This window comes from Monopterus albus, unplaced genomic scaffold, assembly GCF_001952655.1.
Source record: "Monopterus albus unplaced genomic scaffold, M_albus_1.0 scaffold79.1, whole genome shotgun sequence".
Classification (NCBI taxonomy): domain Eukaryota; kingdom Metazoa; phylum Chordata; class Actinopteri; order Synbranchiformes; family Synbranchidae; genus Monopterus; species Monopterus albus.
Window position 1 is genome coordinate 77,817 of NW_018127959.1, and position 21,810 is coordinate 99,626.

The 21,810-nt window shown below is 43.3% G+C and overlaps 2 protein-coding genes across 2 annotated transcripts in view; both read left to right on the top strand.

The window, feature by feature from the left end:
- Positions 1-13,797, top strand: part of pgap1 (post-GPI attachment to proteins inositol deacylase 1) — a 13,824-nt gene extending 27 nt beyond the window's left edge. Inside the window, exons 1-25 of the mRNA XM_020606499.1 lie at positions 1-120; positions 2,436-2,611; positions 3,084-3,255; positions 3,559-3,719; positions 3,863-3,915; positions 4,008-4,074; positions 4,223-4,328; positions 4,555-4,613; positions 4,793-4,876; positions 5,412-5,461; positions 5,612-5,663; positions 5,738-5,815; positions 6,384-6,459; positions 6,529-6,602; positions 6,694-6,745; positions 6,827-6,893; positions 6,973-7,078; positions 7,207-7,245; positions 7,346-7,530; positions 7,732-7,962; positions 8,086-8,221; positions 8,513-8,563; positions 8,733-8,944; positions 9,798-9,902; positions 9,986-13,797. The exon at positions 1-120 is cut by the window's left edge and continues 27 nt beyond it. Of these exons, the coding sequence (XP_020462155.1) occupies positions 2,477-2,611; positions 3,084-3,255; positions 3,559-3,719; positions 3,863-3,915; positions 4,008-4,074; positions 4,223-4,328; positions 4,555-4,613; positions 4,793-4,876; positions 5,412-5,461; positions 5,612-5,663; positions 5,738-5,815; positions 6,384-6,459; positions 6,529-6,602; positions 6,694-6,745; positions 6,827-6,893; positions 6,973-7,078; positions 7,207-7,245; positions 7,346-7,530; positions 7,732-7,962; positions 8,086-8,221; positions 8,513-8,563; positions 8,733-8,944; positions 9,798-9,902; positions 9,986-10,124 (2,490 nt within the window). The 5' untranslated portion in view covers positions 1-120; positions 2,436-2,476 and the 3' untranslated portion in view covers positions 10,125-13,797. The remainder of the gene's footprint in view (positions 121-2,435; positions 2,612-3,083; positions 3,256-3,558; positions 3,720-3,862; positions 3,916-4,007; positions 4,075-4,222; positions 4,329-4,554; positions 4,614-4,792; positions 4,877-5,411; positions 5,462-5,611; positions 5,664-5,737; positions 5,816-6,383; positions 6,460-6,528; positions 6,603-6,693; positions 6,746-6,826; positions 6,894-6,972; positions 7,079-7,206; positions 7,246-7,345; positions 7,531-7,731; positions 7,963-8,085; positions 8,222-8,512; positions 8,564-8,732; positions 8,945-9,797; positions 9,903-9,985) is intronic.
- An 874-nt stretch (positions 13,798-14,671) lies between these two features.
- The window catches only part of hecw2a (HECT, C2 and WW domain containing E3 ubiquitin protein ligase 2a), a 36,009-nt gene continuing 28,870 nt past the window's right edge, over positions 14,672-21,810 (top strand). The window contains 1 exon segment of the mRNA XM_020606497.1: positions 14,672-15,275. The gene's annotated coding sequence lies outside the window, so the exon portion shown is untranslated.

Sequence of the window (21,810 nt, forward strand, 5' to 3'; positions counted from 1 at the left end):
ACCCAGCATATGGACTCTACCTGTATGGAGAAGGTGTATACGCCCAGGAAACCAGAGCGCTCAAACTCACCGGTGCCCCTGTGCTCTTCCTGCCTGGAAATGCCGGCAGTTATAAACAAGGTAAGTGCATGAATGTGATGGAAGGTCATTAAACATGGCCCATTACAGGTGTCAGTTCTTATATTTAAATCTGAAAATAGCAGAATAAGGCAAGTAAAAGTTGTGTGTCATAGATTGTTGGAGGAGAAGGTGACCTTTTTATTTTCAGTAAGTGGATATGCTGAGGTTGTTTGAGGACGTGGGAGTGGCTTCATGCATTTTGTTGATTAGTCTTTACCTGGCCGGCAACCAAACAGAACTGTCCTTCACAGTTTCCTACACAAGCTTTTAGTGTTTGAAGACCAAATGTAATATCTTTACATAGCACAGGAGTCAGATTTATGTACTGTCTGTTGTGTAGCGAGGAGTTAATGTTGGAAAAACTAGTTTTTGCAAAAATTTTCAGGAGTTTGATTGGTTTTTGTTTTGTATGCAATATGAACACTCATAGCCAAAAATACTGCGCCACCTCTCCCAGAAAATTGTTGCAATCACAAATTCTTTGGTAATCTCAGGTTTATTTCATTTGTTTGCATTGCAACAACACAAAAAAGCCAAATCTGATCCATTCCACCCAGAACTCCAAAAATGGACTGGACAGAATTATTGGCACCTTTTCAAAATCATCAGAAATATTTATATTTCAACCACGTGATGCTCTTCTAATTTGTAATAAAAATAACTAAATAATAAACATGAGAATACCAAAGAATTTGTGACTGCAGCAATGTTCCTGGGGAAGGGTGTGTTATCGGACAGAAAGGCAGCGTGCCAATATTTTTGGCCAAAACTGTATAAGTATAGCTTAACACTTGACCATTTAAATCACTCCTGTGGATATTTAAGCAGAAAGCTGACTATATTCCATAACTGTCTCATTATCAACAAAGTCCATGAAACATGTCTACAAGCCTTGTGTGTATCACAGCCTGATCGTATTCCTCTGTACTACAGAGGAACTGTTGTCCAGAAACACACCAGTGCACTGGGTGACATGTTTCTTCAACACCATGAACACACACACACACACACACACACACACAGTTTGTTTCGTAGTCCATGGGGACTTTACATCGACTTACATGCATTTCCTGTAGACTAACCCTAATCTTAACCAGAACCAGTACTTGCCTAACCCTAACCCTGACCCTAACCTTAACCTAACCCTAACCTTAACCTAACCCTAAACCATGTTGCCACCCTAAAATTCAATGTCTTGCCCATGGGGACCTCAATTTAGGTCCCCACCATGCAGTGGGTCCTCATGAGTTGGTATGGAGTCAGGAAGAAGTCCCCACGTAGCAGGAAAAACACGTCCACACACACACACACACACACACACACACACACACACACACTGTAGCTTATTTTCAGTTGCCCCCCACACACACACACACACACTGTCCGCCTGCTGGAGGAGCACCAAATGTGTATAAGATCTGTCCCAGCAAATACACTGTTTACAATTGGTGGAGGCACATATGACTAAAAAGGAAATTACTAATTAATTACTAATTAAGGAAATTACTGATCAGTTTTTGTAAATGAAACTATATGTTCATGACTCAGTTTTACAGATTTCCTTCTGCTCTATAAACAGATGGGCTTGTGGCTGGATAGGGAAGTTGGGGAGTATTGATGCAGAAGAACATGTTATTGGTTTTGGGATTTATCATCAAGGCATAACCTGCTGTTGAATGTCATAAGATCAACCAACCTGATTTTTATTGTGATGATAAATGTTTATATGTGGGTTAGAAACACCTCTGTCTTAAACCTGATAGCATTTCCCTCACTAATACCTGTATTTATGCGCTCTAAGATACAAAGCCACTGCGAGGATGTGCTGAGCACACCCACACTTGTTTTCATGTGAAGACAAAAACACTTGGCAGTTGCACTGTGGTGTTGGTGATGATGGTCCACGCTCTTTCTTCCTCGGCATTACTTGTTCAACACTGACTCTTTAAGCCGAGGTATTTTTAATCACAGCTGTTTGATCGGCCTCTCAACTCCACATGTTAATGACAGCTTGATGAATGACCAGTGTTGGATCAGCTGTGAGTGGCGCTGGTACAGTATTTTGCAGGGGTCTGCCCTGAGCTTCTAAAGATGTGATGAGGACTCCCAAGCAAAATTAAAAAAATGTATATAAATTGCTTGAGAGCTGTGCATAAATTGCACCATATCAGATGGCAGAGGAGCAATGAAGCTGAACATATGGTGGTGATTAGTTTAGGACTAGCAAGACATAACGGTGATATCTCTAAACTTTTCACACACGTGACCTAATGACACCATCTGACCCCATCACATGTTGTCTTCTCTTCATAAAGCTCGCTCCCTAGGCTCGGTGGCCCTGAGGAAAGCTGAAAACATGGAGGGAGGTGTGCACTTCAACGTGTTCACCGTGGACTTTAATGAGGAGCTTGTGGCCCTGTACGGTGGCAGCTTGGTGCAGCAGACACACTTTCTGCATGAGAGCATTAAGGCTATCCTGAGGCTCTACAAGGTCAGGTCACACATGTCTTGAATATCATCTAGTTGTCAGAGAGGGTTACTGACTGTAGATGAGTGATATTGCTGTTTGGGTAATATTTCAGTGTGACCAATACATATCATGTGCATCACATTCTTGGAACCTTCTACGTTTACATTTTAGGCATTGAGTTAATACTTGCTACCATAGGCAGCAGGCTTTGTAGGCAGTAAAAGCAGTTTGGTAAGCAGCGATTCCATCTAAGGCTGAAAAGTGACATGAGACAGCTAACGGGCTCCAGTGAGATGGGATCGTTGGTGTTGAAACTGCAGGTGCACTGATCTTCAGAAGTCATGACAACTGATGCTGAACACAGCAAACTATCAAAGAGAGACCGGTCACCAGGCAGTACTGCATGGTTCTGTTGTATGCAAACACTAAGCCTTTCATTTTCTTCTACCTTCTGGTAAACCTATAACAGCCTGGTTTCTCTCTCGGTTTAAAGCATTTGAAGACTCCTCCTCAGAGCGTGGTGCTTGTGGGCCACTCCATGGGAGGAGTGGTGGCACGGGCGCTGTTCACATTGCCCCGCTTCAACACCAGTCTGGTCAGCCTCATCATTACCCAGGCCTCCCCTCACCTGGCTCCAGTGCTGGCTCTGGACCCATACCTGCTGGGTGAGAACAGCTCTCATTAGTCTTGAGTGGAGCAATTATGTCCTCATTCAAATGAAAGACAACAGCTGAGTTCACTGATTTCTCGCATGCTTTCAGCCAAAGAGTAGGAACTAATCAGCACAATCAACAGCTGTATTGTTCATTGTACATATGGCCTTTGAGCTAGTACTGAATGTTTAACCATAAAAATGTGTGAACATTTGCTTCTTAAGAAACTCAGACTGTTTTGTTCCTAAATGTGGTGGGGCTGAAAAGAATTGTTCAAGATGGCAATAATATCAAGTCTGCCCCTGTCGTATGTAGACTTCTACTCTGTGGTGAGACAAAGGTGGGTGAACCGGGCAAACACGCTCAGGAACATCACAGTCCTGTCTGTCGGGGGTGGTTACCGTGACTACCAGGTCCGCTCTGGGCTGACATCCCTACCCTGTCCTACAGGAGACCCCAGTAAGCTGTCACTGGTGGTAAGGTTTCTTTGTGAATTGGTTAAGCTACACAAGACAATACTAAAGGTTTCTGGGACTATTTGGAGTAAAAGAGCTCATTGGATTGTGTTTAGTCCTTTACTACTCTACTTTGTTTTATTGCCTTCTTATTTTTTGTCAAGGCAACTGCAGTTCCCAGGACATGGGTGTCCACTGACCACCTCTCCATCGTTTGGTAACTGACAACATTGTTTTGTTAGACTGTATTTATACTGGCCAATGTTAAAATCCTCCGGAGGTTATTCATGTGTCGTTTGTACATTCCAGGTGCAAAGAGCTTGTTCTCGCTACAGTCAGGACGTTTTTTGACCTCATCGATCCTGAAACCAGACAGGTCAGAACTGGTTGAATGAACTTTTTTAGAAATCTTTCTATGATGTTATATGAAGACATATAGAGGGAACTTGTCATTATGTCAAATGTTACACATCTGATAATTCATTGTAAACACGTTTCCAAACCAGTCAGCGTGTTCTTCTTAGTTCACAGACGACCCAGAGAAGAGAATAGCGGTAATAAACCATCACTTCATCAGACACCCTGTCAGGATGTTGGGAGAAACTCAAGACACCTCCATCTCCATGTTAGGTTAGAGAGAAGCACTTGAAAGTAAACTGAACTTTTATTTCAAGCACTATCTGGCCCCTGTTCTTTGACACAGTTACTGAGCCTTAGCTTTATATGAGCTTCATATTTTAGCATATTTAGAGTTTTCAATAACTATCAAAATGAACTGCAGTTTTTACTGAGGGACACTATGAAAGAATAATTTTATTATATGTGCTCCTGTTCCCTTTATCAACCCTTCTTTTAGATTTTCCTGAATCCTGGAGTGAAGTGAACACACTGCGCCTGGCTTACAGCACACCAAAGGTACCAACATAGTAAATGAACTCCTCACAAGCAGTCACAAAAGAATTCCCATGAATAGCTAAGGACCGTAATGGAGACTTTCCTCCCAGTCTAATGTCTGGTCATGTCCAGAAGACGAAGCCATTATGCAGACAGAAAAACAAGCCCCAGTTGTAGTCAGTGTTGCTCTCTATCTACAGGAAGGACAGGTCAAATATTTCCTGTTTGCCTTGTCCAGTCGCAGAAAAGCCTACAGCCACTTCTACTGCCGGAGCAACAACTTAGTGAGTTTTCAGCACCACTGTGCTAATCTTGTCATGTCTTTAAATTTGAGCTACAACCTCTGTAATGCTCTGTTTCAGTGGCCTGGTTTCAGATCTTTTTTAAATCATGATTTGATTTGTTCAGTTACTAGTGTATATATTGATATATATATGATTTTTGTCCTCTAATATCTACATCTACATGATTCAGTGAGGTTACTTCAAATGACAGTTTAGTCTGGCTATCATGCAACCTTTTGCTTTTAACATTTCTTCTTTCAGTGAAGTGGAAACCAGAGTAATGTTTGTTCTTTATATTATCCAAATTTTTTGGACTGAAATTCAGTTTAATAAATAAAGACTGACCAGATTACAGATCACATACAAGCCAGAAACAGATTCATTCAGTTCAAGTAGAGAATGTGTGCACAAGCATTTACCTGGACTTGTATCACTGGAATATGCTAGTTCTTGTCTGTTTGCATGTGCTGAGAAACTAGTACTAAACTCTGTCATCAGAACAACGACAAATGTGGCTCTGATGCGATTCCCACAGGAGATGACTAGCTGGGTGTATGGCTGCATGCACAAGAACAGTTCTTCATGGTAAGAGTATGATTACACAGCATCTCTGTCTCTGCCACCTCTGTCCTCGGTGGTTTACTGTTCAGATTTTTCTGCAGTTCCTTATCGGTGTGGTTATGTTAGATGATGTTTATATTTCTGCTGCACTTATTTTATTTTTTTATTTTCCAGTGTGCATGCAGTCGATTTGTCCGAGGGAACTGAGCTTCTGCCACCATACAAGGTAACTGTCCTCTAAAGACATTGTCCAGTCTGAGCTGCTGGTGGTTGCTCCTAACTGTCTCTCCTCCTCCTCAGGTCCTGATTCTGAGTCTGAGTAACTTGTCTTCAGTGACTCATCTAGTTGTTTCAGCCTCTAACCTCAATGGTAGACAGGTACATGTAACAACTCCTCTTTGATTTATGCTTTTACTTGCCCAGTCTTTCTGTCTTTCTTTATATTACCAGACCGCCACAAGGGAAGAAACCGTGGTGAGACATGAGAGCTCAGCACAGTGGTGCTTTGAGCTAATGCTAACATGCTCCCAGTGATATTGTTAACATGCTGATGTATAGCAGGTGATGTTTACTGTGATCTTACTTTACTATCTTAGTTAAGTATGTTAGCATTCGAGCATGTTTTAGCTAGCAAAACACTGCTGAGGCTGATGGGAGTGTCGTTGGTTTTGCAAGTGTTTTGTCTTAAATCAAAGTATCAAACACATTTTGAGCTGATGATGGGGAAAGATAAACAGTCAGGGGATTGTTTATTTCATGACAATTCATCCAATAGTTGAGACGTTCCTAAATGTAAATTGTCAACCTCGTGGCGGTGCTAGAGAAACAGTCAGGGGATCACCAGAGCCTTCAGTACGCATCATCTGGATGCATACTGCCACAGAAGCTACCCATACTTTGAATGATCACTAATGTTAATCTTATACAAAGTTTGTCTCTTCCACAGTTTACAGTGGAGTGTGAGTGGCAGAGGCAAGAATCTCAGACCTTGTCTGTCCCAGTACCACATGTCTTGTCCTTTGGTGAGTTGTCGTACCATTGATGATGGTTCTCAAACCTCGTTTCTCCTTAGTGACTTGTAGGTTTTGCAGGTTTGACCGTCAGTGATGTTACGCTCAACTCCTCCGGGCTTCTTCACACCATCGAGATGCAACACTTTCACCAGGTAGCTTTAATTATTTTGCTATATGCTTGCTAGATTCAGATACCTTGTTTCTACTGCATCAACTAAATTTTGAACACCTCTGTAACTTTAGGTTTATCAGGCTTTCAGAATTAATGTTGCAAGCCAGTGCAAAGTACATAAAGGTGAGTTAGTTTCTTGATACATAAGTATACAGTATGTACACATGCTCAAATGTAATGTGATCATTGTATGTCTGTCTGCAGATAGGTTGTCTAGTGTGTACAGAATAAAGGTGCCATGGTTTCGAGAGGACACTTTAACCACAGTCAGGTTAGTCATGTCATTGTCTGAAAATATGAATGTCTTATTTACTGTCTCTGTGTATGACTTAATGTGATTTGTATGCCAGCATGCCCTCACTGACGGAGATCTCAGGGATGCTCCATACAAGTCGCCGAGACAACACCTCAAGTGTCCTCCTTCAGCTCCACACTGCCCCTAACTGCCAATATAAGGTACTACTCACAGCTGCAGGAATGAACCTTGGCCTTGTTTCTCCCACACATCCTGCTGGCAGTTTATCATGGATAACATGATTTTTATAATTAATATTTACATGTAAAATTAATCATGTTTGGTTCAGGTGTCAATAAGGACTTCATTACCCAGGGTGCTGGGACAGGTACAGTAATTTTCTTTAGTTGTTTACCAGATGCCAGGTTTATTTTTACTGACATTGAGATATTTTAAAATTGTTGTTGTTTGAACACTTTTGTTGACAGATACTGAGGTTCTGTGGTCATATGGTGCCAGTGTACACAGCTGTAACTCTCCTCCTGGCCTGTGGGGGGCAGCTGTCCTCCATCCTGAAGTCCAGGCGAGCTGCAGATGTGAGCCAGGTGGTGGGCAAAGGCCTGCAGCCTCATAAAGTCAACCTGCCTGCTTATATTCTACATATCTTACTTGGGTATGCATTGGAAGTCTAATGTTGAAATAGAGTGTGAAAGTTAATTCTTCACCTTGGATACAGAAGATGGATAAGTTTGACATTTAGTAGCTTTTTCCAGAGCTTTCAGTCACTTCCTGGTTGTAATAGGGATGTTATTTGGAAATATTCTCAAACTTCATACTTTGTTCTTGATATCCTCCTGTCCCCCCCTCCCCTCAGCTGTAGCTGTTTTCAAGAGGTCTGGTCCATTCTTGGCCTCCCCCCTATGGATGTCCTCCCCCCAACCTTTCCTGATGCAACTTTCCATGAAGGTGTGGCGGCAGCTGAAGAATGGCCCTTCCTTCTGTCCCCTCTGCTTTATGTTATGGGGGCAGCTGTGGCATACTGGGCCAGCACGCTGCTTCGTCTCATTGTGCGACTGATCTCATTAATAGTAGCTCCTCTACACAGGTATGTTTGTTAGACAGTCAGTGAGGTTTGTGTTATGAGGCTGTAATTCAGTAGTGTTTAGGCTGAATAAGGTAAAAGCACATCCAATGACTTTTTATTTTTATATCATATATATATCTGCAGACCATCCGTCTCTAGAGATTGTGGTACTCTGCGACTGCGGACCCAGATCCTCATCACCTTGTGTCTGACTGTCATGGGCGGGATGTCCTGTGCAGCCTTGTCAGTCTGTGCTGCCTGTCTGCTCCACCTTTATAGAGTGAGTCCTAAGGCAACTTGTAATCAAATCAAGTGCTTCAGTCATTTTGCAGAGTACCATTAATAATTAAATCAGTTTGAATAGACCATTTTTATCTTGTGATGTCTCAAGCTGTTCAACAGGTAAAGCATGAACTGCCAGTGTCAGGTGTTTGAATCACACTGGGACTGTAGAAACTAAGAATGTGCTGACTGTCCAGAGTTTTAAAGCATTCGTTACATTTGTTTTGTTTCACAAGTCATCTGTCAAAATATTGAGAATTTCTACTAATTGTGTTTTTTACATGCTCAGGTACTAAGGCTACAGATGACGGAGAGGTCTCTGAGTCACATGTTGAATCTGGTAAGATTTTCAGTTTGATCTGTTTTGCTGTAGTCACACCATCAGCAACCAGATAAACCAGCATCTAAGACATATGACTGTAGCACTGAGGAGGCTGGTAGTGTAGATTCAGCATCTTGTAAAGCACTGTTATTCCTGAAGAATGAAAAATCTTCCATGATCTTTTTAGGCACCACAGATGCACAAAGAAGCCGAGAACGGCACAGTTGATGCTGAGTCCAAGAACAGATCTAGAGAATGCAATGGCACCCCCCTGCTGTCTGAGTGTGCTCTGCAGGAGGTGAAGGATGACCTGCAGATCCACCTCTGCCTCTCATCGCTCTTCACACTACCCGTTATGCTCAGCGCACCCTCACTAATCCACTGGATTCGCAACTTGAGGTACAGCATTGAAATGACATTGGATGAGTGAGACAGAAAAAGAACCTGCTCTGCTGAAGCTTTGAGCAAGACGCTAACTAAAGCTTGTCTTTATTAAAAAGTATGTTCATAATAATCTTTTTTTTTATTTTAACAAGAATGCTTATTACAAACATGCACAACAGCAGCATGGCCAGTCCCAAAGTGGTGAAATTAATTCCAACAGGTAGCGGAGCACTGACAATAACAACATGGGTCGTTAATCCGCTTGTTAACCAGCAACACATCACATGCAGCAGACACACTGGCCTCAGGCAGTCAAAACAAACAGGTACTGTGCTCCAGGGGAATCCAGTGTTGATGAAATGATCACTAACCGCCGCCAGGGCTTCACAGACCGGCTGCTTGTAGGTTAGACCCGGTCAGGTAAAACAGCCAGTCCCTGTACGAGAACATTTCTGGACATGCAGTAACCTCAGGCTCTGTATTTTTTTTCCACATCTTCTGGTCACAGTGCAGCAGCAGGAGGGAAAATATATCCACAAAACCAGGTGCAGTTGAAAGATTCTGCTTTTAAAATGGTACCAGTGGGTGTCAGGCAAGCTCATGTGGCTGTCGGAGGCTTCTGTGCTGGACACTCATTGAACAGCCTGACTGCACTACAGGAATATTATACAGTACAAGCCTTGCCCTTCTAACTAATCAGAGGAGGCCAACATCGGGGTGGGAGCTCCTGGGCTGTCACTTAGTACGCAGACATGCCCCTGGTCCTCTACTCCTCTTATACCAAGGAATGAATGTTCAGTACAGAACAGACAGGTGGTGTGAAAGCGGACTCATGTTTTTGTTTAACACATGTTGTGGTCCTCTGCAGGTACGCTACCCAGTTGGATCCTGACCCTTACTGGCCACACTCTGTGCCTCTAATTATTGTGTATGTGCTGCTTATTAACTGCAACACGTTAAAACTCAGCAGCAGGTAAGAACACGCCATCACATTTTCTTGTGGGCTTTGTTAACCTGGAACAATTAGGTATCCAAATTTTTCTTGATCTTTTTCAGTAAATTCCTGCCTCTGACCTCCTGCCTCCCTCTACCCTTGGCCATCACCATGGTGACCTTCTCTCCACTTCACCTCTACAGAGTCACCTACTTCCTGTTGGCTGCGCTCTCCCCCCTGGCCTTGTGTTGTCTGCTTTGATGGTATCTGGCTTGTTTTAGACTTCATCACTATCATAACAAGCTGTTCTAAGTAACAGCCTGACTCACTGAAGCTGGCTGAGGCTGATTTGTCCCAAAAAAGACTACATGTATCAAACTGCCATGGAGCAGAGCCATCGACATACATAGCTTGGGGAACTGCCTGCTCCATGTTGGCACCAAAAGTCCCATTGTAGTTACACTGTATTAAAATGAGAGGCTGTAATGGCAACGGAACATTTGGTGCAAATATAGCTCTGTTGGACTGACCTGAAACCAAGTTTGCCTTACTCTGTATATCTATGGCTCTGCCTTCAAGGAGCTAGACCTCCACCACCAGTTAAGCTACTGAGAGATTCTCAGCAGGGTGATACTGTTCAAATCTGTTATTTTTGTCAGTTCTAGTGTCTGTAGTGGCATTGTTCGCTGTGGTCACTCTGCTCTAAACTCCTACACTGCCTACTGCTTAGCAGTGATAAAATAGCCTTTCATATTGATTGTCATAGTACCGCCACCAAACCAGTGGCAGTCATACATGCATTCCTTAAGAAAAACCCAAAGTAATCCTGTTTACATCCTCCTTTAATTTGTTGATACCCAACAATGGCAACGAAATGAAGATTTACAGTGGGGCGGGCTTGAGTACATGTGCAGGTTCCAAAGTCACATTACTCAGACGGAGGTTGAGGTGTAGTCTAGCACTAGCTGCTGGCAGAAGCTGCAGGTTCAGCTTATGATCTAATTCACCTTGTATGTGACTGTAACATATGGGTCAGCTCTGTAGCATCCTTCAGGAGATCTGGCGTTTATAGGACTCATGGTGTCGGCTGATATCCGCGTACAACATTCATGCACTTAATTACTTAACGTGTTTTAGGTTTCTCTAGGTTTCTGTGTGACCATCTGATAGCTTTTTATTAATGTCTGAGACCATGTAGGTTTCAAGTGGCTCCAAATTTTAATCTTAGAAGATAATGCTGAAGTTGTCTTAGATTTTTCTTACTGTCAACAAAACCTATGGAAAATCTAAAGCCAACAATGTGTTTGACTTTCTCAGTACTTTGACTTCCCTACTTTGTCTGTAGTGCTCTGCTTTCTACAGAAGAAGTAAGACCACTCACTGATGTGTAGTTTTATATTTTGAAAAAGGCTTAGTCGTTTCAGAAAACGGTTCTTATAGTTTTTACTAAACTTTTACTCAAACAGAAGGCAGTGATGTATTAGTCGGGGACTCTAGTGAGTAGCAGCAGAATGGTGCACGTGGGACTGGGCCAAAATAAACTACAGTGGTAATGAAAGAGCGTGTCAGCCAGTACAGCCGTGTGTCTCCCTGACATGATTTTAATCCTTTGTGGACACTGAGGAATACTATCTGCCGGGCTCTGGATACATGGACAATACTTGATAGTGGGAGCAGTTCATTGTTGTGTTTATTGATGGGAAAATATGGAGCATCACCTGACTTATCCATTAATGTAGTGAAGAAGGGGCTGCAGTATTTAATAGGAAACTTGGATTTAAATGGGAGGAATCAGTTGGTAAAATCTGTCACCACAGTCAAACCATCATGCAGATTGCTCTAATGAAAACTGTGGTGTGTTGTTATGACATGTAGGGCCTGAATTTAAGTTCAATTTCTGTCGCCAGTGTCTTTTTTTTTTAGCCAGTTAACCACCGCACTTAGAATGACGCTCTTTGGTCATCACCAAATTTATGTACAGTAACAGTTGGAATCTTTAATGGCGATTTAAAAAGTTCTTCCTATGGCAACTGGCAACTGGCAGAACAAGCTGTGGTGAACTGACTACACCAGGTGTTGGTGTCTCATCTAAAAGTTGGCTTTTTGTTTCTTTGATGCGTCTTTGTGTTGAGCTGCCTTGTGTCTCATCTCCTTTCTGTTGCACACACCTCATGTCAGCAGCTGTTGTGCCTTTCTGCTTTCTCGTATGCAGTGGTGCATCTGTTTCACATTTGCCTGTTGGTTTAAAACCAGTCAGTCCTCAGCAGCAGCGTACTGGTTAAATTGTTGAGAAAGACCTATAGTGAATGTAAGTCTGTCTGTTACTGTGTGAATGTGTTAAATAGTTAAAATCCTCAACATGTTGGTGTGACTACAGATTTGGGTGACTTGTGTAATTCTGAGACACTGAAGTTCTTTATAGGGACCAATCACACTTGCTCTTAGGGCATGTGTACAATCATACATCATCATGCTCTGCAAGGAGACCACGGTTGTTCCCAGTGTGAATGTGTCTGCCCTGGATGTCGCTATTTGTATGAAACTAGTCATGGAAGTGAGCAGCTGTTCTGTGCACGTGTCTGTCTGGTGCAGTTTTAGTGCTTTGAGGTGCCTGTTTGCTTCGTTGTGAACTGGTGGCGTACACAACTTTGTAGAACAGATTACTAGAGGTGGGGGTTGGGAATTGTGTAATCATGATTTATATTGGTGTTGGCTGTGATCATGCTGTTGCAGATGTTGTTTCCACACATGCCACAAAATGTTTTCTCAAAGATTGATATATACAATGTGTCTATTAAATTAATCTGAGTCTACAAAAAGATTCATTTGAATGAATGTTTAATTTAGACAACTTGCTAAAATTGCACCATGATTAAAAACAGTCATCAAATCTCACATCTGAACCTGAACTGACGGCTGACTTATTTAGAAATTCTACCAGTTCTGAAGCAAAAGATTTCAGTCTCAAGTGTCTGTCGTGGTGTCAGATTGCCTGGAGTTAGATTGTTTTTAACAGAATAGGATGAAGAGCTCATTGTTTCATAGCACCTCAGCTTTGGTATCTGTTTTTACAAATGGCTTTTATGGAAGAGGATTAGGGCCACTGTAAAAAATGTGTTTGAGTTTAGACTTTTATTTCCACAGAAGCTTTTCCAGTGGCCCCAATCGTCTTCTGTAGTTTTTCATTAACACATGAATGAGATGTTTGAAAATGTCATGTTTCACTCAAATCGTTCACTGTAAACATCCTGTTGGTAGATGTGCAGTTACCAAAACCTGAACCATCAAGACAAAAGACAGGCTCTTGTTTCAGCTCACTGTCAAAGGAATTAGCCAGTCCAACCAGATTCCTTCATACAGTATAGCTTCTTATCAAACACACAGTGTAACATGTTTATTAGACATGACAACCAGCACACCTGTATGAAACTACAATACAGTAACTGTGCTGATCACTGAAGTTATCACAGCCCAGATGTTGGTAGTGTTAATAACAGCTGTCACCGTTTGTAATAAACATCTCTGACTGTAATATGAAACACTAAATGTTACTGCTGTCTGTAAGTGCGTTAAAGTCTGGTAATTCTGTTGGTTTCCTTTATTTTGCTTGTGCCTATACAGTGACTTTGAAACCTGTAACCAGCTAGTTGTGCAGAACTAGTTAGTCCTCTGATATTTGCTGATGCATTAGGTTGTATGGAGTGAAACAGATTAAAGCAAAGGCCCTATCCCATATAAGGGATATTGTGTTTTGATGTATATTTTCTGGTGAAGCTCTACTGTGGAAGAGTAATTAATCCTCAGGTTTAAACATTGTGTCACAATTAATTGATTTGATGTTTTTATATTTCTCACATTTGTATTTGATGTCATTGTAAAGGGGCAGGCAGAAATTCTTTTTGCACCATTGTTGCAATAAAACCGAGAAAAATAAGTGTTTCTTTTTTTAACAGTAGGCTCCGAGTATGAAATGAACAGGCTGTGCTACTTTACTACTTGCCCTGTTCCAGTAAAAGGTCTCCAACAGCCTGTTTAGACTCTGGCCCTCCTGTTTCCTGACTCCAACCTGAGCCTCTCAGCTCCACCTCTGGACTAATCTAAGTTTGCCATGATGATCTGTTGGAGTGCGGCTGCACCTCTGTTGAGCGGCCACAGGGGGCGCCATCCATTTGCCACCCATCGACCATGCTGTACATGACAGAGGGAGGCGTGAGGTTGCAACACAACTGAACTAATGTGTTGTGCACTTTCCTCGTGGCTGCTTTGTGTTTACACAGGCACGTCGTTTCACAGTGGTGGAAAGTGCTGAATATGGGTCTTAGTTCACTGACTGAAGACTAATAAATCATTAGGACTAACACTGTCCCCCTGTGTAAGGGGACAGATGGGGCGGTAGCCTGCTACTGGGGGAAGAAGTGCTCTGGTTCCTTTGGGTAAAAACAACAAACCGTCCCTCTGAAAATGTTACTTCAGCAAAAGAAGGATTACCAGAGTAGGAACTATGCACAGTGGATTTATCACATTACTGCCTTGATTTAATTGATATGAACGTTCTTCTGCAAAGCAGTAACAGCTCTGGTTAATGTATTAGACTGAAAAGTAACGGAAGTAACAGGACATTAAAATAGGTCTACATCAAATGTGCACACTGAGTAAATGCATTTACTGGAGACAGGTTATCTGCAGTGTAATTTATCCACAGGTTGATTGGATTTAATGCAGTCTGACGGGACGTGTCACCGCCCACTGTGATTTTCCCACATTAATAGTCTATGCGCTGGATGGGATCAACAGAACCACATTTTGGGATCTACAGTCCTGTGAATAAATCCCTCCGCGCCCTGGAGACTCGTTGTACTGTAAATAACCAAACATTACGCCATCCTCCGGTCCGTTCCCCTCCTCTGGACTGGTAGCAGTTGCATGCTCTTCCCAGTCACATTTTGTGAAGCTGCTGGCAGTGGTGGGAGGACGTTGGCGCTAACTGCAGTGCATTGCGATGCAGAGAAGGGCAGTAGGACTGTATGAGCTGTACGCCTGAAGCCTAAAGCAGCATCCTCCAGTGCAGACGGAGCGCAGGGAGGTGGTGTCGGAGTTCATGCGCTCACCTCTGGACGCGGCTGCCGAAGAGGGCCGAGGTGTCTCTGCAGCGCCGAGGCTTTACAGAGGGATACCGTCTTGATACGTGACTCCGAGCCTGCGAGCGCGAGGCTGACCGGGCTCAGGATCTGGGAGGGAGGGAGGGGGTCCCTGGTGCGGCACCCCGCCCGTCTCTCCTCGTTGGGACTGCAGGGATAACGACCTAAAACCGTGATATCCCCGCGCAGAAGGCACTGAGCAGGTACTGGTGGCAGCGCTGCCCTCCCCAGTAGCCTACACCGTTTTCCTCCATCCCGCACCTCTGCGCCAAAGGTAAGCTCCGCCACCCAGTGCGCCGTCAGGAATAGAGGAAACATAGAGGTGTTCGCGGCTTCCTGCACCTACGGTGATGATGGGTAAAATTAGTGATGCTCAAAGCAGCTGAATCTGTCATTAAACAACCGCTGCGCCGTCTTGTGCGTATCGTGTTCTGCGTGTTGTAGTTTTGCGCTGAATGGGATGATCGACCGATGTGTTCATGCGTGCATCTTGTGAAAGAGCTGCATAAAAAGAAAATGACGTAGGGAATTCCCACAGTAGTCCAGTAGCCAGCATGACACCTGCACATTCCGCCAGTGCGGGTTCTGTATTCTGCTCAGCCGTGCGCAAAGCGGCAGAAATGAGCCCACAGGCTGCTTAGAAATGATTACAATTGGAGACAAACTGTTATGTAAGATGATTATGCCATAAGCCCGGGTTACCTTCACATCTGTTCTGTGGGTGCCAAGTAGTTCAGAAGGTGGCCTGTGTTGACATTCATATGAACTGTTAACACTTAGCTCAGACTTAATATGAAATATTTTCATATTTGAGATGAAGTGGAATAAGCATAAATACAAGCGTCACTTAATTTTACTCTTTCAGAGGGTCTTAAAAACCATTTTCTCACCTGAGACTATTTGACAGATGGCAGCCTGTGAATGTTTAATTTGAACAGCTGTCCAAGTTTTGCAGAACCTACAGTTTAATGTCAGTTGCAGAAAAGTGTGCTAATCGATGTGTAAATACATAAGAAGTCTTTGAGTTGTGGATGAAAGAACAGAGGGTGAGAGAAACGTCTGGGAATCCAAAATGCATTGCTGTGCACAGAATCGAGATTTAAAGTTAACGGAAGTAGGTCATTCCCTTTGAATCGACCATTTAATATATGAAAATACACAGTCTAACTTCTAAACATGCAGAAAAAGAAGCGGCGGCACACCTGAACAGATTCTGTGCTCATGTGCTGCACAGCCATTTCATAGCAGGTTCACATCTTATAGTGATAACATCAACTATCCTTTGTCCTCTCACCAACATATACAGCAGTGTCCATACAAAGTGGACGATTAAAGCAGTGTGAAGGGGCACGAGTCTCCTGGGGAGAAGATCAGCTGTTCTCTGTTTGCTCAGAGGTTTGATGTGACAGACTGGTGAGGAGTGAATGTTTCACAATAGTGTAATCATACCTTCAGAACTCAGCTGATCCTTTAGAAGACTTTACTGTTTACCGAAGCCCCTTCCACCCATGTGTTTTCACTGGCATTACCTGATTAGACCTCTTCTGGAGGACATGTGCATGTGAACAAACTGCTCTTGACAGACGTCTCCTTGGCTATGTTCACATTACCCAGATCTTATTTCTGCCCCAAATGATGCAGATCTGATCTTTTGATGGATGTGTGAACAAACCAAATCAGCTTCAGACCATTTGCACATGTGGTCTTAGATCGGATTGAAGGCTGATCTCTGACCTTGCAGAATTCATCTGGTTGAATCTTTTTAACATCTTGCTCTTCTGTACGTCTGTCTTCACCATTCAGGCTGGTGAAAATTAACAGAGGAGAGCAACAACAGCAACAGGGGTCAGTAAAGAGTCAAAGTTGTTGGACATGTATGGAGAAGCTTCCGATCAAGCCAAGATGGTGTTTTTGAGAAAGTTGCATGTTGTGATAGTCGCTCAAATGACGTTATTCTTCACATTTCAGTTAAAACTGGGCCTCAGCCACAGAGTCAGATACATGTCCCCTGCAAACATAAATCCATTCATTATCTACACTGCAGAGGGTCGGGCTGGAGCCAGTCCCAGCTGCCATTAGGGTGAGAGGCGGGGTGCGTTCTGGACAGGTCACCAGCCTATCACAGAGCTGATTAAAGACAGACACTCACACTTACACCTACAGGCAGTTTACAGTCCTGAGTATAGATGTAAATTCCCACCAAACCTTTGAGGGTGCACATACCACATTCAAATCATGTTAAACTCACAAGTCTGTCATCCCTCCCTCTCAAATCTGTTTCTGCCCTTACACATCCATGGCCATGCACTCTCAAACTGGGAGTTGCAAACTTAATAGCACTCAAAACGTGTTGTGTACTTTCAAACCTTTTGGCACTGACAGGCTTCAACACAAAACCCAGTGGAGAAATCTGAGCACACACTTGGACAGGATTATGCTCTCAAATCTGATTCTGCGCTCACAAATGCTGACTTGCAAATTGAGTTGGTTTGTGTTCTCTCAAACATTTTGGCTGGGATGAACGTCTGTCAGTCAGTCTCACCTACCTGCCTCTGGGAGGACACCAAAATAAACCCACGCTCGAGATTTGAACCCAGACCCTTCTTGTTGTGAGGCAGCGATACTAACCACCAGACTTTAGTCAGTTACAGAGACAACTTACCATGTCATAATTAGTTTGGTGACTTCATGCAAATTCCAGCTTTATACTTGATTTGAGGTCTAACCAACCAGAGGAACTGAAAACCTGTGTGTGTGTGTGTGTGTGTGTGTGTGTGTGTGCAGGGCCTTTAAAACCTTTTTCACTGCAGGCTGACTTGTCATGGCAGGAAAACAACAGGCACCACGAGCACCACTGATGATGGCTCTGTTCATGTGCCCCAGTAGGTCATGTCAGTGTGACAGCGAGCCAACACAAACAGTCCTAGGACCATGAAACCGAGGCAGCTACATGGACATCAGCCATCATTAATTTCATTATTCATTGTGCTCTTCCTCCATGTCAAAATGTCTCCTGTGAACAAGGCCTGTTCTTTGGTCCTGCAGCTGCATTCCCACGTTGATTCACTCTGGGACATTTAAAATGTATTTGCTCGATTCAGTCAGAAATCCTGCTATATATGTGGATGAGAGGTCTTAAAAATAACCACGTTAGATAAAATTAGTGTCTATAGGCGGTGTGGGCTGGGTGTTGGGCCTCAGTACTTTTACTGGTTGCCCAGCAACAAGTGTGGAAAACTCAGGTACTAAAAAGCTGGCAGCAGTTAATGTGACATTCACCTTCTGCTTCTTTTGCTAAATGAAAAAGATTTTTTGGCAAAACATTTCTATAAAAAAGAAAATGTATTGCTTCATTATTGTTACAGAAAGTATGATAGCGCTGAAGCATTGCAGTGATATCAGGAATGGTAGATTTGATAAAGAACTGTGTCATTGTGACAATCACACATCCTGCACCTTGTGGGAAATAATGGTTCAGTGTAGGGATGTGGTGACAAAGTGATGCATCAGGAACATCTTACTGAGTCAGGTGACGCGCGAGGCTTCACGCAACGAACAGGCTGAGAAGCTGCTGTTAGAAACCGAATTAGCGAATGAGTCAGGAGGTCAGATGTGAGAGGGACATGGAGTAGAGGTGATGTCACTAACCACCTTGCTGCTTCACAGATAGGTCGTCATTAGTCCCTCGTTAAAACCCTTCAACATTCAATTCCCCTCTTTTATTTGATTTTACTTCTCTGACGGAAAAGTCTATAAGACAATATACTGTCGTCTCTGTTCATTGAGGTTATGCGATGTTTGCATTTTGTTAATATTTGTCATGTTTTATGGCATTAACTTTCCATCAAATTGAAAATATTGTAAATATGTTTTGCACATTTCCTCAAAATGGCATTTTAGTAACACTGTGTTTTTCACTTGGTGTCTGACAAAAATGATATCCAGATATTTGCTGGGATTTTGTTGATAACAATATTCTGCATCCTTCAAAAATATATTTAAATCTATATTTGCCTTTGTTAATAGGAACCGCCCATGCTTACCAATGCAGGTCTTAGTTATTTACTTAAAAGAATACAGTACATAAACACAGAATGTGTCCACTAAAGCTCGTGTTGGTTTAGTCCTGTCGTCAACAGCTGACTCCCGAAGCTTCTCAGGTTCTCGTTACTCTGTGTGGTGGTTAGTTCACAGATGGTGAAGTAACTGTTGAGTTGTCTTTAGGGCAACTGATTTCTGACAGTTTAGTCTTTTGAGCAGCCTCAAAATGTACCTCCATGGGAGTGAGGCTGATCCACATCTGGCAGTCTGTCCACTGGGTGAGAGGTGGGGTCCACCCTGGACACTTAGAGACAGACAACCACACACACTCCTACAGAGCAATGGACCAGTCAACTTAAGCTGCATGTCTTTGGACTGTGAGCGAAAGCCGGAGCATCCGGAGAGAACCCACACAGACACAGGGAGAACATGCAGTCTCCACACAGAAAGGCCCGGGGTCAGCCAGGGCTCAAACCTGGAACCTTCTTGCTGTGAGGCAGTGCTAACCGCTGCCCCACCATGCCACCCACATCTATCAATTAATTTAAATTGCAGGTGGTGTCTGTGTCTTGTCTCTGGCGCTGGCTGTTCACTCATTTTTAACTTTGCTAATATGTTTTTAAGCAGCTACACTAACTTGTGGTGCAGTGACCATGTACACACCTCATGCGTGCACTCTGAATGCATGTGCACAGCAGTCTAGCCTACTTGGCTTCATGAGGCAGTGAATTTCAGCTCACACATTGTTTAAACAGCAGTTAAGATATTGTTGCCGACGTTATATATTGCACACCCCCACCTGAAGATAAACGATAGCTGAGTGGTTTTGACCAGTGTGCACCGACTGGCCCCACAGTCATGGTTCTAGATGTAAGAGTTTCTTAGACATGGATTGAAAAAGGGAAGTTGTCTATTCAGCAGCTCAGGCGCCTCTATCAGATCCACCAGTTTACCTTTGTCTTAAGTTTAATTCCTTCCATAAATTCATACACATGTTCCCATTTATAGAAGGATCAGCTTTCTAAATTCGGAGAGGGCGATATCAGTCAGTCTTCTGGCGCTTTCGGCTGCCTGAGGCCTACTGTGGAGGGAAACCCCTGAGCAATGACTCATCTCAAACAAGTACTGCCATGTGTTTAGAGAAATGCCCTGTGCAGGACAGAGCTGTACTTTTCCTAATAACACTTCAGAACCAACGCTACAGCCTGTGTTCTCTCCGAATGACTCACAAAGATGCAGCTTAGACAGGTGGGCCGCTTAGTCGTGATTCCCCTTTAGACTCATTTGAAGCTCAGTGAGGGTCTGTATTTTCATCCTTTAGTTCAGAAAAATTGTTCATAATCACAGAAAAGGGACTGTGTTTGTCTAGAGGGTTGGTTTGTTTTAATTTGTAAAGCTTCTTTGTGCTGGTTGTGTGTTGTGCTCTTAACTTTGTGTGTCAGCGACAATCAGACTTAAGTGCTACTCTGTGTGTGTGTGTGTGTGTGTGTGTGTGTGTGTGTGTGCGTGTGCCAGCTCCCCAAGGTGCCCGTTCTGTCAGGCTGTAAAGCGCTGCAGTCACCTCCACACAGGCACTGCGGGGTCCCACTGTACACACTAACACACACACAGGCAGTAAGAGGAAACGGACAGGGGGGAGTGAAGGAGGAATCCCATTACTGACATCACAGCATCAACAGTTTGCAGCACACAGGCAGAAATACAGAGCCTGAAATGAAAGATTATTTTCATTATAGTGTTTTTCACTCGTTGATTGTTTAATATATAAAATGTCAGAAATTAGTGAAATGCCACCGTTACAAGCTGATGTATACAAATAAGCTGTCTTGTCTTGTTTTGTGTTGTAAACCCTTAAAACAAAGCCGTGCACGTTCAGCTGTGGATAAATGCACATTTTGTGTTTTAAATCAAATCAAATCAAATTTTATTTGTATAGCGCCAAATCACAACAGAAGTCATCTCAGGACACTTTACAAAGTCAGGTCTAGACCTTACTGTTATCAATATTATTACATAGGGAAAACCCAACAAATCCCCCTTGAGCAAGCACTTGGTGACAGTGGGGAGGAAAAACTCCCTTTAACGGAAGAAACCTCCGACAGACCCCGGCTCTTGGTGGGCGGCCTTCTGCCTCGACCGGTTGGGGTGAGTGGATAGAGGAGAGACAAAAGAAGAAAAGCAACAAGACACAACAATCAAACACTGATCAGGTCGATGTGGCTGGTGACTGCTCGTCAGAGACATAGAGCTCCAGGGCCAGGGCAACCTGCAGAAAGGTACAGGGAGAGAGAGAGGACACACTACGGGAGAGAGGAGACACAAAGTTAGTAATGTGTAATGGTGGCATATAGAAGCATAGGGAGAGAGAGGAGAGGGAAGGAGAGGAGAGGAGAGGAGAGCAGGAGGGGAGGGGAAAGAAACTCAGAGCATCATGGGGCCCCCCAGCAGCCTAGGCCTATAGCAGCATAACTAAGGGAAGGCTCAGGGTCACCTGATCCAGCCCTAACTATAAGCTTTATCAAAAAGGAACATCTTAAGTCTAATCTCTAGGAACCACAAGTAAACCTGTACTCTGAGAGCGAAGTGCTCTGTTAGGATGATAAGGCTCTACGAGGTCTTTAAGATACGATGGAGCCTTGTCATTAAGGGCTTTGTATGTTAGGAGAAGGATTTTAAATTCTATTCTGAATTTTACAGGGAGCCAGTGGAGAGAAGCTAATATGGGAGAGATATGATCTCTCTTGCTAGTTCCTGTCAGTACTCTGGCT